General features: G+C 36.1%; 5 protein-coding genes across 5 annotated transcripts; 3 read left to right on the top strand and 2 right to left on the bottom strand.

Annotated features, from left to right (window-relative positions):
- Positions 1–1,216: 1,216 nt before the first annotated feature.
- On the top strand, positions 1,217–2,950 carry SAPINGB_P000546 (uncharacterized protein; the record flags this gene model as incomplete). The annotated part of the gene is made up of 1 exon (XM_031995269.1): positions 1,217–2,950. The coding sequence occupies one exon, from the start codon at positions 1,217–1,219 to the stop codon at positions 2,948–2,950; it is 1,734 nt and encodes a 577-aa protein (XP_031851160.1).
- A 282-nt stretch (positions 2,951–3,232) lies between these two features.
- On the bottom strand, positions 3,233–3,556 carry SAPINGB_P000545 (uncharacterized protein; the record flags this gene model as incomplete). The annotated part of the gene is made up of 1 exon (XM_031995268.1): positions 3,233–3,556. One exon carries the CDS (start codon positions 3,554–3,556, stop codon positions 3,233–3,235), a length of 324 nt encoding a protein of 107 aa, XP_031851159.1.
- A 797-nt stretch (positions 3,557–4,353) lies between these two features.
- Positions 4,354–7,563, top strand: SAPINGB_P000544 (uncharacterized protein; the record flags this gene model as incomplete). Its single annotated transcript, XM_031995267.1, has 1 exon — positions 4,354–7,563. One exon carries the CDS (start codon positions 4,354–4,356, stop codon positions 7,561–7,563), a length of 3,210 nt encoding a protein of 1,069 aa, XP_031851158.1.
- A 1,765-nt stretch (positions 7,564–9,328) lies between these two features.
- SAPINGB_P000543 (uncharacterized protein) lies at positions 9,329–10,103 on the top strand (the record flags this gene model as incomplete). The annotated part of the gene is made up of 2 exons (XM_031995266.1): positions 9,329–9,837; positions 10,040–10,103. The coding sequence occupies 2 exons, from the start codon at positions 9,329–9,331 to the stop codon at positions 10,101–10,103; spliced, it is 573 nt and encodes a 190-aa protein (XP_031851157.1).
- Positions 10,104–10,544: 441 nt separating this feature from the next.
- SAPINGB_P000542 (uncharacterized protein) lies at positions 10,545–16,034 on the bottom strand (the record flags this gene model as incomplete). Its single annotated transcript, XM_031995265.1, has 3 exons — positions 10,545–12,165; positions 12,228–13,254; positions 13,490–16,034. 3 exons carry the CDS (start codon positions 16,032–16,034, stop codon positions 10,545–10,547), a joined length of 5,193 nt encoding a protein of 1,730 aa, XP_031851156.1.
- Positions 16,035–16,082: the final 48 nt, after the last annotated feature.

The following is a 16,082-nucleotide window of genomic DNA, read 5'->3' as shown; positions in this document are numbered from 1 at the left end:
GTTCTTATGGAAATATCTTATTGTTATGTTTGATAAATAGTTTAAATATGTCTATTTCGTTATAAGAAGCTAGAGATTAAAATATTATTTCATCTATTATTTCCAACTTAACAATCAATTTATTTTTTTATATCTATATATATATATATTCATCATATCAACAATAAATAGAAGATCTACCCTGTAACACACTCCAATCAACATGTAAACTTATGGTTACATAATTATAATGAGATAAATCGTATATATATGATAATTATTACAATTTGGCCTACATTCCAATCACTCTGGAATGTAGACCAAATTTGTAAACAAACAAACAAACAAAATTGTTTCTGTGTTGATATATTTTAAACCTATTTTTTTTTCTTCTTAACTTATCTCGTTTTTTTAATACTACTTAAAATTTTAAATAATCAAAAAGTTCTTTTAAACAGCTTTCATGAAACAAAAAATATTTGTTTGCGATGTTTCAGAAATTTCTGAAAGGTTATATACTAAGGAAAATCACCTTATGTGGGATCAATTACAGGATGTGTTACCTGAAGAAACTAACACCTATTGTGTCCTTGATGCTTCCGACGTTTTACACTTGCTGAAAAATTATTTTGGTAATTGTGGTATAAACCCAAGTCATTACATTGAAATGACGACAAAATTTGATGGAGACGGCCAATTTTGCATAATTTGTCAGCCAGATGTGGGTCAAGGTTTAATTACGGATCAAAGTGTTGACTTTGTTTACCAAAAGCTTTTAGACTTACTATCTGAATTTGATTTTAAAGAATGGGATAACAGAAAACAACTTGACTTCTTTCTTCTTTTACCCCCTATTAATTGTAATTACTGGGGCTTTCTACATATCACTTGGCAGGGTAGTTTAGAGATTTTTGTTTATTCTTTTGTCTGCAACAAATTTAGCAAAAAGAATGAAACATATAAAGTTTCTTTGAGATGTGCATTGGAAAATACTGACATCTATATCAAATTGCTAAAAAAAATTTTGCCTTTGTTGGGGATAACTTCTGGAGCTTCAACACCTGTCACCCATAAAATACAGAACATTCAGACTCAGCCTTCATCCTATTATCCTTTCAAAATCTCAAGTTTATTTATGTGTTGGACGCTTTTTGGGATTATTGATGGCGATGTGAGAAACGAATTTCCCCACCACTTTTTTTTCCTCTTCAACTTGCTAATCCAGAACAAACGTTCAATGGAGGCTGTTAATGCTTATGAACAATTGCAAGATAAAATGTCGTCATCTTTGCACAATAATAATATTTATTCCACGGATGTCAGCGATGAAATGCTGATGTATTTCAGTTTTGTTCCCGATTCAATTTTGTTCAACAAAATTTTCTGCACTGCTTTTTCCCATACAATCCAGTCTATTTCTATTGCTCAATTTTTATCTGACACCCTTTTTAAGCATGTGAGAAGTAAAGTGTTTATGAATGCCTCAGATGTTGATACTCGCATACAACTCAGTGCTCAAAAGGTTTCCCACGAACTCAAAAATATTTTCCCTAACATAACTCAAATGTTAAGCAGCGACTCCCTTTGCACCTCTGACCAACTCTTTGTCGCCTACAAACGTTTGTGTAATTTCGTTTCGTTGACTGACTACCGATTCTCGAATGTGATTTATTCCAAGAGTACCACATGCATAACTTCTTCTGAATATGAACAGATTGAAAATTCCCTAAAGCGTAAAGGGAATTTTCCTTTGCCTCACGAGGTTTATTCTGGGCTGAATCACCTTGATGACATTGCGGATGCTACTATTCCCTTTCTTTTTAAAATATTAATGGATGTGGTATTTTCTTTACATTTTCCAAGAATGACATGTGATCTCCTTAAAATCACGGGGTTGTTTAATAAATCAAATACCACAGATATTCAACATCTTTTAGAGTTTGGGGTTCTTTTATTTTTTCCTGAGATTGAATCATATTTTAAGACCTCTAATATACGTCAGAACTTTTCAATCAAAAAATCGCCTAAAAATTCTAATTCTGTACTCCATGAAGATCGGGTCATTTTTTTTAAGAACAAGATTGTATTGAGCCCTTACCAAATAATCACTGCAATAACTGAAAGAGTGTTGGCCCATGAACCAAATTCTTTTCCACCTGGAAAATCCGATATTTCTGACTCTGGGAGAAAGGTTCGCCGGAAATCAAATTTAAATGGAGCTTTGGGCCCATCAATATTAGAGTTCCAGTTTCTTACACGCCGGGTTTTGGACATCATTTCTCTTCGTCTTGACAAGAACAATTTTTTCAATGCATTGAATCAACTTCCGAAAAATAATATATCACAATCATCCGTGGTGCCAGAGGGAGTACAAAACCCTAGTTTTAATAATTCATATCTGCCATCCAGCGATGATACTACTGAATGTACTTCAAACACCTCAGGTGAACAGTCATCGGATGGAAGTTCGTCTCCACCTTCGGACTACGAGATGATGGAACAGAGGAGTGTCCCTGCAACGCTTTTGAACGACGAGATGAAGGAACAGAGGAGTGTCCCTGCAACGCCTTTGAACGACGAGATAGTGGAACAGAGGAGTGTCCCTGCAACGCCTTCGGACTACGAGATGATGGAACAGAGGAGTGTCCCTGCAACGCTTTTGAACGACGAGATGAAGGAACAGAGCGGGGCCCCTGCAACGCCTTTGGACCACGACATACGGATTTTGAGGTCTACAACTTTGGCAAATGGTGCCCCTAGAACTGGAGGCTCCGAAACCAGACTTTCAAAAATATCAATTCCACTATCGAAAGCTACTGCTACACTAAGCTCCTATATTATTGGGGATGGCTCCTCAAAAAATCCACCACACTCTAAGTCTCTTAATCCATTGACACCAACAACTCCGACAAAAGTTGTTAAGAGGGGAAGACGCCCTGGCTCAAAAAATAAGCGAAAAATAAATAAATAAATAATTTTTTAGTACTTCAGCTTGATTTTATTTGTTTATTCATAGTTATATATGATTTAATTTGAAGTAGTTAATTAAAAAGTAATACTTTTAATAATAAAAAGGTTGTTTATATATTTTTTTAATATGAAAAAAAAAAAAAACATCAACCAACCAACAAAAAAAATTGTTTTTGTTTAAAACCAAAACCAAAACAAAAACAAAAAAAATCAAAGTTAAAATTTACAAACAACAATGGTAAGTAGAATATTAAATATAATATTTATATATATTTTATAATTTCTAATTTTGAGATGGGGGAGGACTAGCTTTGAAGTTTGAGTTTCTAATGTAAGCTGTCAAGTCTGCTAAGACTTTTAATTCAGCTTCACATCCTTCGGAACAAACTGGCACGTTGGCAATGGTTAATTGTCTAACGGTAAATCCAGAACGGTCAGCGAGATCAATTTGACGATGAACAGGGAGATCGGCGAATGTCTCATAAGAGCTGGCGTTGTTCTTTGAATGGGTCTCAGATGTTGAGTGGGCAACAGAACTTCCAGTGCTGGCTGACTCGAAGGATGAGGGTCCTTCATTGACTCCTGTAGTGTTTCCGTGATTAGACATAGCGGAGAAGACTAAAAGCAAGAGTTAATAAGTAAATACGATTGATAAGCTGAAAGCTGAAAGAGTATTTAATAAAAACAGTTTTGCGTAAATTTAGAGTATATATAAGAATTATATAAAATGATAAAAATAATAAAATAATAAAATAATAAAATAATAAAATAATAAAAGTTCGCTATCATACCTAAAAGCAAGAGTTAATAAGTAAATACGATTGATAAGCTGAAAGCTGAAAGAGTATTTAATAAAAACAGTTTTGCGTAAATTTAGAGTAGCGAGAAAAAAAAAGAGAAAGAAAACAAGAAAGGTTTCTGTAATGAAGAAAATTTAAAAGAGCATCTTGAAAAATTTTCTTTAGCAATAGGGAGTCTTGATTGTGACAATTATTGTAACTCCAATGGTAATGGGCTAGTAGTTGCTAGTGAATAATGTAACAATGTAAAGAGTGTAATTGGGAAAAAAAAATATTATGGGATAATGTTGAAATACACGATAGTACCATGACATATATTCCAACATCTAACTGTTTTTAATTAAAGTATAATTGGCGAATTACTAAGGACAAAGGATTCTTACAATCACAGAAAAACCGGCCATCGAGAGAGGACCCTTCAGACAAGTTTAATTTTATTATAAGAAACAAGGCAAACCGTTTAAAATCAATAGTTTTGCAATATGCGCAGGAAGAAAAAGAAACTGTATCAAATGAAGTTCTACCAGGAGAACTTCCTCAAGATTCTAATCGTCTTAATACAGCTGTAGATGGGATTTCTGGAAATTCTCTTTATTCTCAGACAATGTCTTGCCGACGTAGTGGCTTTGAAAGAGAGGCTAGCAATCTGCCGGTCAAACGACCAAGATTAGATGGTAGTAATTCTGAGGAATCTAACAATGATTTAAATTCCCCTGTTGATAATAGCAAAAGACAACAGCTTGATAGCTTAACTTCCAAGTTTAAAGAAGTTTGCAATTTAGAGATCTGTCAAGAAACAAACAATGATTTTTCAGCTTTTAATTTTCGAATATCAAGTAAAGAGGGAAAAACTAAAAAAAAAGAAGAAAATGCTCAAAAAAGGACGACTTCAACCTCCAAATTCTACGCTCAACTTCTCCATTATGGCTTGGAGCAAGGTCATTCTACCGGTGACATTAATACAATAGCCAAGTTAATGGATCACACGGAAAAAGATATCACTATGCTAGAAAATAAATTTGAAAAAATTTGTGAAGTAGTCGAAAAGAACGGCCAATACAATGGTAACGGTCCAAATTATTTTGGCACGGGAGTCACCAGATTTCAAACTTGTTCTAAAGGATGCACATGTATTGTTAAAACCTCCCAAAAGAATATATCAACTTGTGCTGCTTGCAAAACACCCTACAATCCCAACGTTCAGGCAATATTATTATCAGTCAGAGAGAATTACCGAGAAAAATTTAAAAATAAAAAAATTGCAGAGGTGGAATGGCTTAATGTTAATCGATATATTGAAAATTTACGAGCCCAGAAAAAAGACAGAACACCAGAACATTTACAGCGTATGCTAAATGATGGTTTGTTTGATTTGGAAAACTCTAAAAAAAAGAAGAAGGTTATTGACATTCCGTTCGTTATTGTCATGGATGCCATTTCAGTCTCTGCGTCAACTCATTTGGGATACAATGCGACTGGGGGGTTTAATCTTGCCGAGAATTCTCTGCAAATGAAATCGTCAGAAAATGTTCATCCAATTTACATTTATCCTAAAGTAAAATCACACGTACCTTCAAATAAGCCGATAAAGAAACAACAAAACGATGCAGAATCTTCCGATGACAATTTTAATCTCGAAGATTTTTTTAATGCTGAAAATGGGGGGGATAAAAATGCTAATGAAGATGAGTTAAGTATAGCGGCATGCGGCGTTTTTCAGCCTCTTGTTGATGAATTTACTTCATTGTCTAAATTTGGCTTTAAAGTTTACGACGCTTTTAACAAGGAGGAGATTACAGTGAGAGTTCATTGGCTTTATACAATTGGAGACATGGCCGCTGTTTCTGAATTATTAGGTGGGAGGTACGCAGCCAACTTGCGGTGCTGTGTCCGCTGTAATATATTCAAGTCACCATTATTTTATAAAGAAGGAAAGTTTACTAGAAGCGTGCTGAGTTTCATTCACAGTCCCTGCCATACAGAGAAACTAAGCACTTCGGAATTTATAACAAAAAAAAAGAAAAATGGTGTTTATGATGAAAATAAAAAGATGGATTTAACTAATAACTATTATGAGTCCGAGATTTTACCTTATTTTGATAAAAAAACTGGAAAAGTCTCTGACACCTTGATGGCGAGCCAGCAAGAGATATATGATCTTCAGGAACCTAATAAGAAAATGAAAAAATCAACACACATAGGATTCAAATTAAAATCACCTCTTTTTGACCTTCCTTACTTTTCTCTACCCTATTCATTTCCTCCAGACGTTATGCATGCCCAGGCAATTAATATTTTAAAGCTTTTACTGTCTATTATTTTAGATCCATCTTGTGAAGGAAAAGTAAAGAATCAAATAGGAGAGAAGATTGACATATCCGGATTTGTATTCAATGAAGAACAAATGGATGCTTATTTTGAATTTCTTGGTTTGTTGGATGAGCACACCCCACAGGCTTTCAGAGACAATATCTGTAAACCAGAAAAAAAGACAGCTACTCTAACATATTGGCTTAAATCTGCAGCTCAGGGTGAAGCTTTACTGAAATCATTATATTTACTTCGTGAGTTTATTCCCAATCTAACAGAAAGACAAGAATATTTACTATTTCTTTATTCACAAATGGCAGTTCTAATGATGATAAACAACTCAAGCCATATAAATAAGGACCTTAACTTGGACCTTGTTCAGGCATCTTGGAACAATGTCATCCGAACTTTTGAGAGGTTAGTGACTTTGGGGTATAACAAAAATGGATTTATAGGGACATTGCCATTGCACACCATGCTTCATACACCTGGCTATTTGAAAAAAGTTGGTCCACTTAAAACATTTAGCTCTTATGCTACCGAACGAATGGTCAAATCAGTTAAAGAATCACAGCAAAATAGTAGATATCCGATAATAGCACTCTGCAATTACCAACTAAAGAGCTACGTCATAAAACTTATTTTCATAGGTCAAGCGACACCAGAAATATTAAGTCCTACTATGAAGTTGTCTGGTAAAACAGAAGAGTGTACAACTGATGACGAATTAAAATTACTTGACCTCTTAAAAAAAAGTCTAGTTAAGAATTATCCCAAATATGGAAATGGGAAGAATCAACTTTCATCTAATAGCCATACAAGCTATAGTATGAATCTTTTATTTGACAAGAAGACGGGAAATTTTATGAGCAATTCTTTAGATTCTGACACATATTATTATCGGCGTTATAGAAAGATTCATTGGAACACATCAAAATATACCGCGATTGCAAGTAGCTCTAAGTCTGGTAACGCCACAAACGAACTAGACACATTTGTCCGAGTTACTGAGTCAAGAAATTCATCTGCTTCTAAAAGTCCAAGTTACTATGCAAAACTCCTAGATTGTTTTTCTGTTCGCAAAGAAACAGAAGAAGTTAGTGACCTGTTTGCAATCGTTGAAAAAATCCCGGAAAAGTCTTTAAAAAGCCTGGATGTGGATACCGATTACAACGATGTAATATTTGGTGCTAAAATGAAACTAGGGTTTTATTGGGAAAATGAGTACAAACAAGGTGAAAGGATTGTGGTGCCTTTAAACCGAATTGCCAATCCTGTTTTTATAATACCACAGTACAATTTTCGGTTGTCAAATTCAAAAAAAACAAACAGGTTTTTCATTTTGGACCCAAATGTGTTTCTTGAATTTAGTGTGGGATCAAAAACTTGTCAACTTTTGTTACTTGATGAACATATAAATATCAACCAAAAAGAGTTGGATTATATTGAAAAATTTCTTAAAAATAAGGATTCTGTTGTGATAAAGACATATATGCCTATATAGATTTTTGTGTATGAGTTTTATTTTTTTTAAAAAAAAGTTGGTATTTAAGTCTTTATAAATTCATACCATTTATCTTTAGGGATAAATGTCAGTGTGCTGACAATTAAATTGTTTTCGCAAGAAAAAAAAATAAATAGATATCTATAAATTTAAATAGTGTGTTGGGAAGTATCAAAATTATTTTTATTTTTTAATTTTTTTTAATATATCAGTGTTGAAAAAAAAATAATTTTTTCATTTTCATTTTCATTTTCATTTTCATTTTTATTTTTTTAATTTTTAATTTTTGTGTTTTTGTGTTGGAAAAAAAAAAAATAATTTTTTTAATTTTTTTAATTTTTTTAATTTTTCATGAAAAAGAGTGAGAAAATGGACGTGGTAAAAAAAACATGAAAACCTTTTAATTCTACCAGATGAAATGTTTAGTTTACCGTAATGTATTTCTAGTAGGTGCTTAATTTTCCACTTCAAGAGCTTTATAAATAATTATTTTTACATGGAAGAATAAGACTAAAATAATTGCATCCAAATATTTATTTTCCCATGTATAATTTTAAATAGATGCTTAGATTTCCGTATTATCTAATTTGGTACCCCACCTTGCGTACTATAAATTACCTCATCCCACAAACTTCCAGAGTAAAAATTTGATTTTGTATGGTGGGAGTCACTTTTTGTTAGTGAAAAATCCCTAAGGTGACTTATGAGTGGAATAATATATATATGTGTTTTTTTTTGAGTTTATATAGTTTCTAACTTTTAATTAAAGTATAATTGGAGAATTTCTAAGGACAAAAAAGCTACTTTCATACCGAGTTGCCAACCTTCTAGGGTGGTTCCTTCAGACGAGTTTAATTTTATTTTAAAAAACAATGAAAAAGCTCTAAAATCATTGGTAAAGCAAGGGATTCCGAAAGAAAAACATATCGAATTAAATGAAGTTTTACAAGGGCCTAAAAATTCAATTAAAACTGTAGTTGATTTTTATAGGGATGGCCTTTTTTTCTCAGACAAAGCCTAGTAGACATATTGGCTTTGAAGGAGATGACATCATTCAATCGGTCAAACGACCAAAATTAGATGAAGGAGATTTGAAGGAGTCTAATAATGAATTGAATACCCCTGTTGATAATAGCAAAAGACAGGGCCTTCATAACTTATGTTCCAAATTTAAAGAAATATGCAATTTAGATTTGCCGTTGATCAATGAAGAAAAAAACAATGATTTTTCGACTCGTAATTTTGGAAGATCAAATAAAGAAGGGAAATCAAAAATAAAAGAGGACAGTGCTCAAAAAAGAACAACTTCAACATCCAAATTCTACGCTAAACTTCTCCATCATGGCTTGAAACAAGGTCATTCTATCAGTGACATTAATACAATAGCCAAGTTGATGGACTACACGGAAAAAGATATCACCATGCTAGAAAATAAATTTCAAAAAATTTGTCAAACTGTCGAAAATAATGGCCAATACAATGGCAGTGGTCCAAATTATTTTGGCACAGGAGTTGCCAGATTTCAAACTTGTTCTCAAGGATGCACATGTATTGTTCAAACCTCCCAAAATAAGATCTCTACTTGTGCTGCTTGCAAAACGCCCTACAATCCTAACGTTCAGGCAATATTATTATCAATCAGAGAGCTTTACCGTGAAAAATTTAATAATAAAAAATTGCAGAGGTGGAATGGCTTAATGTTTATCGATATATTGAAAATTTACGAGCCCAGAAGATAGACAGAACACCAGAACATTTACAATATATGCTGAATGATGGTCTGTTTGATTTGGAAAACTCTAGGAAAAAGAAGAAGGTTATTGACATCCCATTCGTTATTGTCATGGACGCAATTTCAGTCTCAGCGTCGACTCATTTGGGATACAATGCAACTGGAGGGTTTAATCTTGCAGAGAATTCTCTAGAAATGAAATCAAAAGAAAATGTACATCCAATTTACATTTATCCTAAAGTAAGATCTCATGCACCATCAAACAAACCGATAAAGAAACAAAACAACTCCGAATATTCTGACGACAATTTTAATCCTGGGGAATTTTTCAATACTGAAGATGGAGACGAAAATGTTAACGAGGATGAGTTCGATGTAACGGCATGTGGTGTTTTTCAGCCTCTTGTTGATGAATTTACTTCATTGTCTAAATTTGGCTTTAAAGTTTACGACGCTTTTAACAAGGAGGAAATTACAGTGCGAGTTCATTGGCTTTATACAATTGGAGACATGGCCGCTGTTTCTGAGTTGCTAGGTGGAAGGTATGCTGCTAACTTGCGTTGTTGTGTCCGCTGTAATATCTTCAAGTCACCATTATTTTATAAAGAAGGAAAGTTTACTAGAAGTTTGCTGAGCTTCATTCACTGTTCCGATGATTTTGATGATCTTAGCATTTCGGAATTGATAACCAAAAAAAAAAAAAGGTTTTTATGATCAAAGAAAAAAAATGGATTTAACTAATAGCTATTATGAGTCTGAAGTTTTACCATATTTTAATAAAAAACTGGAAAAGTACCCGACACTTTGATGGCGATTCAGCAAGAGATATATGATCTTCAGGATCCTAATAACCAAATGAAAAAATCAACTCATATTGGATTTAAATTAAAATCACCTCTTTTTGACCTCCCTTACTTTTCTCTACCTTATTCGTTTCCCCCAGACGTTTGTTGAACTGTGACACGGGAAGTCATGATAATAATAGAAAATATTATCCAAGAAAAGTATATATTGAAATATATAAGATAAAACAGTTATATAAGAAGAAAGAAAAAGGAAAAGAAAAATTATAAAAGTTGGGGAAGAAACTTTCCTTATATACCCAAGGGAAAGAAAAATTTGCAGTGGTGAAAATTTTTCATTTGGGTTTGTCCCAAAGTTGAGTGGGTTTGTATTACACTTCAACTTTGTAACAAATTAAGGAGGGTAACCACAGTCATATAAGGGCTTAAACCTAATGCGGCTAAAACTAAAATAAACATAGATTGTCAACCATAGTTTCCCACCCAAACTCACGTGCATTATCAACTGCACTAGTCTGCGACAACATTGCATGCTCAACACCTCCCCTTGTCGCAGAATCACCTACTGCCTTCATACCAAGTAGTCCCCTCAATGTCTCAAACTTCACACGACCAAGATTCTTAGTGAACATATCTGCCAACATCACTTGAGTATCAAGATACTCCAGATGAATCACTCCACTGCGAATATAGTGACGCACAACATGATAACGAACATCAATATGCTTGGTGCGACGATGAAACACTGGGTTCTGAGCCAATGCAATACATCCCTGATTGTCCTCAAACATAGTCACTGGCAACGGAACAGGAATCTTGCAAAGGGACAACAACTGATTAATCCAGAAGCATTCCTTAGACGCATCAGACAATGACATATACTCAGACTCGACGCTGGACGATGCAGGACTAACTTGCTTTCGACAAGCCCAAGTAATGGGACCACCAGACAGAATAAAAACATACCCAGTAAAGGACTTACGGTCCTGTTTGTCCTGTGCATAATCGGCATCACTATAGCCAACAAGCTTGTAGACTTTCTGAGCTCGATATTCAAGACCAAGTTCAGCAGTACCCTTAAGATAACGAAGAGTATGCTTAGCAGCTTCCATATGAATAGACTTCGGACTCTGCATATATCGACAAAGAAAGCTAACAGCAACAGCAAGATCAGGACGAGCACAATTAGCAGCATAAATCAGCTTACCAATAATACTGCGATACATGGAGGCATCGGTAGCAGAGTCAGACTCGGAAAAATCAGAAAGATCACGAGTGGGTAAAGGAGTCTTGACACTTGAACAGTTCTGCATACCAAACTCTTCCAACATATCAAAAATATAACGTGAAACATCCACAGTAATATGGTACGGTGACTGCTTAACTCTCATGCCAAGGAACTGCTCGACTGGGCCCAAGTCTTTCATCTTAAACATAGATGACAAAGAAGACTTGGTTTTGGCAATGACCTCAGAAGAATTGCCAGAAATAAGTAAATCATCAACATACAGTGCAATAATAACCATGGTAGACCCAGATCCTTTGGTATACACACCGTAGTCACTTTCATTACGAATAAACCCAAGTTTGACAAGAGCACCATGAATCTTCTCATTCCAACACAAAGGAGCTTGCTTTAAACCATATAAAGACTTCTTCAAATGACACACTTTAGATTCCTGACCTTTGACAACAAAGCCTTTAGGTTGTCTCATATAAATATCTTCTTTGAGATCACCATTAAGAAATGCAGTCTCGACATCCATATGATGAACCTGGAACCCAAACTGAGCAGCAATAGCAAGAACAATCCTCACAGTCTCGTAACGAACAACGGGAGCAAAAGTTTCAGTATAATCAATACCTTCAACTTGCGAAAATCCAATACACACGAGACGAGCTTTGTAACGTTCAATTGAACCGTCAGCTTTGCGCTTAACTTTAAACACCCATTTGCTATTGATAGCCTTGCGACCAGGTGGGAGATCAACCAATTCCCAAGTACCATTGCGTTTAAGAGACGACATTTCAATAACACAGGCTTCAAGCCAAAACTCAGCTTCTTCACTAGACATAGCTTCTTCAAAACTACTAGGATCTGTAAAACAAGTAAAGCCACATCATCATACTCAAAGCGGAGAGATTTGAGACGACGATAAGAAATACACTCTTCTTCAGCTGGACGTTTTGCAGGTGTTGCAGACACTGGAGATTGTTTCAAAGAATTTTCACAAAGGTGTTTAGAAGGAGGTGAAACAATGTCATCAGAACTCGGGCGTTTGGCAGGAGTTATAGAAGGTAAACGAACAGCAACAACACGAGATCGAGATTTAGGCAAAACAGCTTGAGTATCATCCTTAGTGACAACACTAACACCAGCTTGGTCAAGAGAATTAACAAGATCAGGCGAAGGAGATTCTTGACTAAGTGGCACTACTTCCAATTCAACAGAAGGTGGTGGAATGGGAGACGAAGCAATGATAGACGGTTGAAACCCAATATCACCCCCTCGTTGCGAGATCCCAGAATCACCAGAAATATCAGATTCATTAATAGATGGACCAGCTTCAGATAAGTCTAATTGTGAAGGAATATATTCCGAAGAAGAAACAATAGGACTAGAGTCAGAAGATATAGAGACATCATGATCTGAAGGTGGAAGAATAGGAGAACTAGGAAGAGATGGAACAGAAGGAATAGAAGGAAGAGTAGGAGACTCAAGAGGAGCAGAAGGTGTAGACAAAATGCGACGAACAGAACGAGGCTTATGAACGATAATAGAAGAAGAAGAAGAAGAAAGCGACGGAGAATGAGACGGAGAAGAAGACGGAGACGGTAAAGCACAAATAGAACCAGAACCAGAACCAGATGAGGATGCTGGTAAAGATCTATGAGACCCAAAACTAGAACCAGAACTTGAATCAGAACTAGCAATAGAATTAACCCTAACATTAGATCCTAAACCAGTCCCCTTAGAATCAAAACAAGGTCCTGACATGGACCCTGAACCAGAACCAATACTAGACCCAACACTAAACCCAACACCAGTACCATTAATAGACAAGTCCTTATCACTTTTCATAAATGGAAACTTGGACTCATCAAAGTAAACACTCCTGGCTTCAACAATGCTTGAATCAAGAAGAACTCGATAAGCTGTACGATCCAAAGAATACCCAACAAAACACCAGCTTCAGTATTTGAACTTAACTTAGATTCTCTTTTAGCACCAGGAAGAACAACTGTAGCTTGACAACCAAATACTTTCATATGGTGATAACTAGGAGGTTTACCCGTCCAAAGTTGAAGAGGTGCAACACCACCAGTGGTACGACTAGGAAGACGGTTCCTAATATAATTAGCAGACTTGACAGCTTCACCCCATAAATACTCAGGAGCATGAGCATATAAAAGCATAGACTTGGCTTTTCAAATAATGTGCGATTCAATCGCTCAGCAACACCATTTTGCTGAGGAGTATGAGGAACTGTATAAGTATGCTTGATACCCTTAGACACAAAGAACTGCTCCAGGTCTTTGGAAATGTATTCGCCGCCATTATCAGAATGAAAATATGCAACTCGATCACCAGCAGAATCACCAGAAAAATAAGATTCACACCTAGCAATAAAGTTACGAATGGCAAGACTTGCATCACTTTTCCTAACCAACAACTCCACATAAGAGTACCTGGAATAATAATCCATAATGGTTAAGACATAACGATGACCCACAGGGGTAGCGACATGAGGACCGCTTAAATCAGAAACAAATAACTCCAAAGGACGACTAGCTTTTTCTGTGGTACCATTAAATGGCAATGCTGTGGCTTTGCCACCCAAACAAGCGTCACACTTATGACTATCCACAACCTCAAAATGAGTAGGCTTGACAGAAAGTGACTTAGATAATTTCTTGAGAACGTCCACACTGGCGTGACCAAGTCGCTTGTGCCAAAGATTGGCAGACGACTCAACAGCAAACACCTCATGGACAGGCTTGGAAGGCAAAACAACTCGGAAACGACAAAAGTACAAGTCACCCATGGCAATGGCGTGGACTCGAGTTTTGCCATTTTCAACAGCAGAAATATGGTTAAGGTCTTGAATGAACCGACAACCACCAGCAGTAGCTCGACGAGCAGCAAATAAATTGCGAGGAATCTTAGGAACATATAAAACATCTCGAAGAACAACGCGGTCACAAGGCTGGTCATCTTTACCAAGAAGATCAACGACAATGTCGCCAACCCCCTCAGCAGTAGCAGAACCAAGACCACGAATGGTAGCCGAAGTGGGACGAAGAGAAGAAAAATATGAGATGTTATTGCAAATGTGACTGGTAGCACCGGTATCATGGATAAAGTCAAAAGAATCAGACCCAACAACTAAGTTGGCCTCAGCAGAAGTAGTAGATTCAGCAACAAAAACGTGATGGACTGAATGACTTAAATCCAAGATTGAAGAAGGATGCCAGACGACAATTAAAATCAAGGAAAACAACATGATGGTAACAAAAGATAAGTAAAAGAATGGAGAAAAACGGGATTTTGGTGTAACAATAGGTTTAACATTAGGTGGAGAAGGTTCAGTAATTGAATCCACCAAAAAATCAAAAGAAGGTAAGACAATATCATCATCAGAACCGACCAACGGTTTAGAATCAGAACAAGAAATAAAAGAAGAACCGACCAACGGTTCAGAATCAAAAGGAACAATATCCGAATCGACCAACGATTCAGAATCAAAACAAATAGGAGCTGAACTGACACACGGTTCAGACTCCAAACAAACAACAGTAGAACCGACATACGGTTCAGAATTAAAACAAGAATCATCAGTGGAACCAACTGAATCAATATCAAGTCCTGAGTTTGAACAATACTCAGAAACTTGACCAACAAAACAATCTTCATCGCCGACACACGGCTCAGAAGAATCAAAAAGTTCGGATTCCAAATCATCAAACGACTCGGAGCAACTGTTACCAAACTTTTCAGAAACAACAGATGTCTCGGACACAAAAGCGGAACTCACAAATGGATCATCATCAACTATCTCAGAAAATTCATCAATAGTCTCAGCAAACCAACCTCTTGAGGTTTTAGCCTCCTTAGATTCCTTGTCATCCTTATTATCTTGGCGAGCAGCCTGAACCTCTTCCCAAGAGACATGACAATTGTTGGAAGTATGACCACGCCTCTTACAACGGAAACATTTAATACCATCACCCTTAGATTTGTTATTGTACTTCTTTGATGAAGCAACGAACGCTTCAGTCGAAAGAGTAGCTGGAGGTCCAGTAATCTTCAACAACTTGGCCCATTTATCAGTGTTCCGGATGAAGTTGTTGATATCAAGGTTGTCAGTATTGTTGTTACTATCAAAGCGGTGCTCCAAGGCGTACTGGATGAAGCGCTCACAATTGGGACCCATTGAGGCCAAAGCGTTGAAGGCCACAACCGAATCAGGCGACAATGATTGGTAGATGGAACGCCATGTAGCAACATAAGAACGAACAGAAGAAACAAACTTTGGACCAACATCAATATTGCCAGCATAGAGGGATTTCATAAGTGAGATGACATCGGCGGGTTGAAGTTGACTATACTCCTGATGAAGATAAAGCCAGAGGTCACGGCCTCTAATGGCCACATCATTAACATGTTCGATCAACTCAGGAGAAATGTTGTTGAGGATGACATCATGGACGACGGTATCAAGCGAGGCGGTGAGGTCTTCGAGGGATTCATTAGCAGCTGGATTGACAGTACCAGCTTCGACATAAAGGTGGACACCATTATTCATAGCACGAAGACCCAAAAGGATCTTAGTAGCCCAGACATGATAGTTGAGAGGAGTGAGTTTTTCAGAGGAAGTAAGATTAATATAAGCCGAAGTGCGGCCCATATGTTGAACTGTGACACGGGAAGTCATGATAATAATAGAAAATATTATCCAAGAAAAGTATATATTGAAATATAT

Source organism: Magnusiomyces paraingens (assembly GCF_902498895.1).
Source record: "Magnusiomyces paraingens strain CBS 517.90 genome assembly, contig: contig1, whole genome shotgun sequence".
Taxonomy (NCBI): Eukaryota; Fungi; Ascomycota; class Dipodascomycetes; order Dipodascales; family Dipodascaceae; genus Magnusiomyces; species Magnusiomyces paraingens.
The sequence above is the reverse complement of the archived record's forward strand: the minus strand, read 5'-3'. Positions and strand labels throughout refer to the sequence as shown.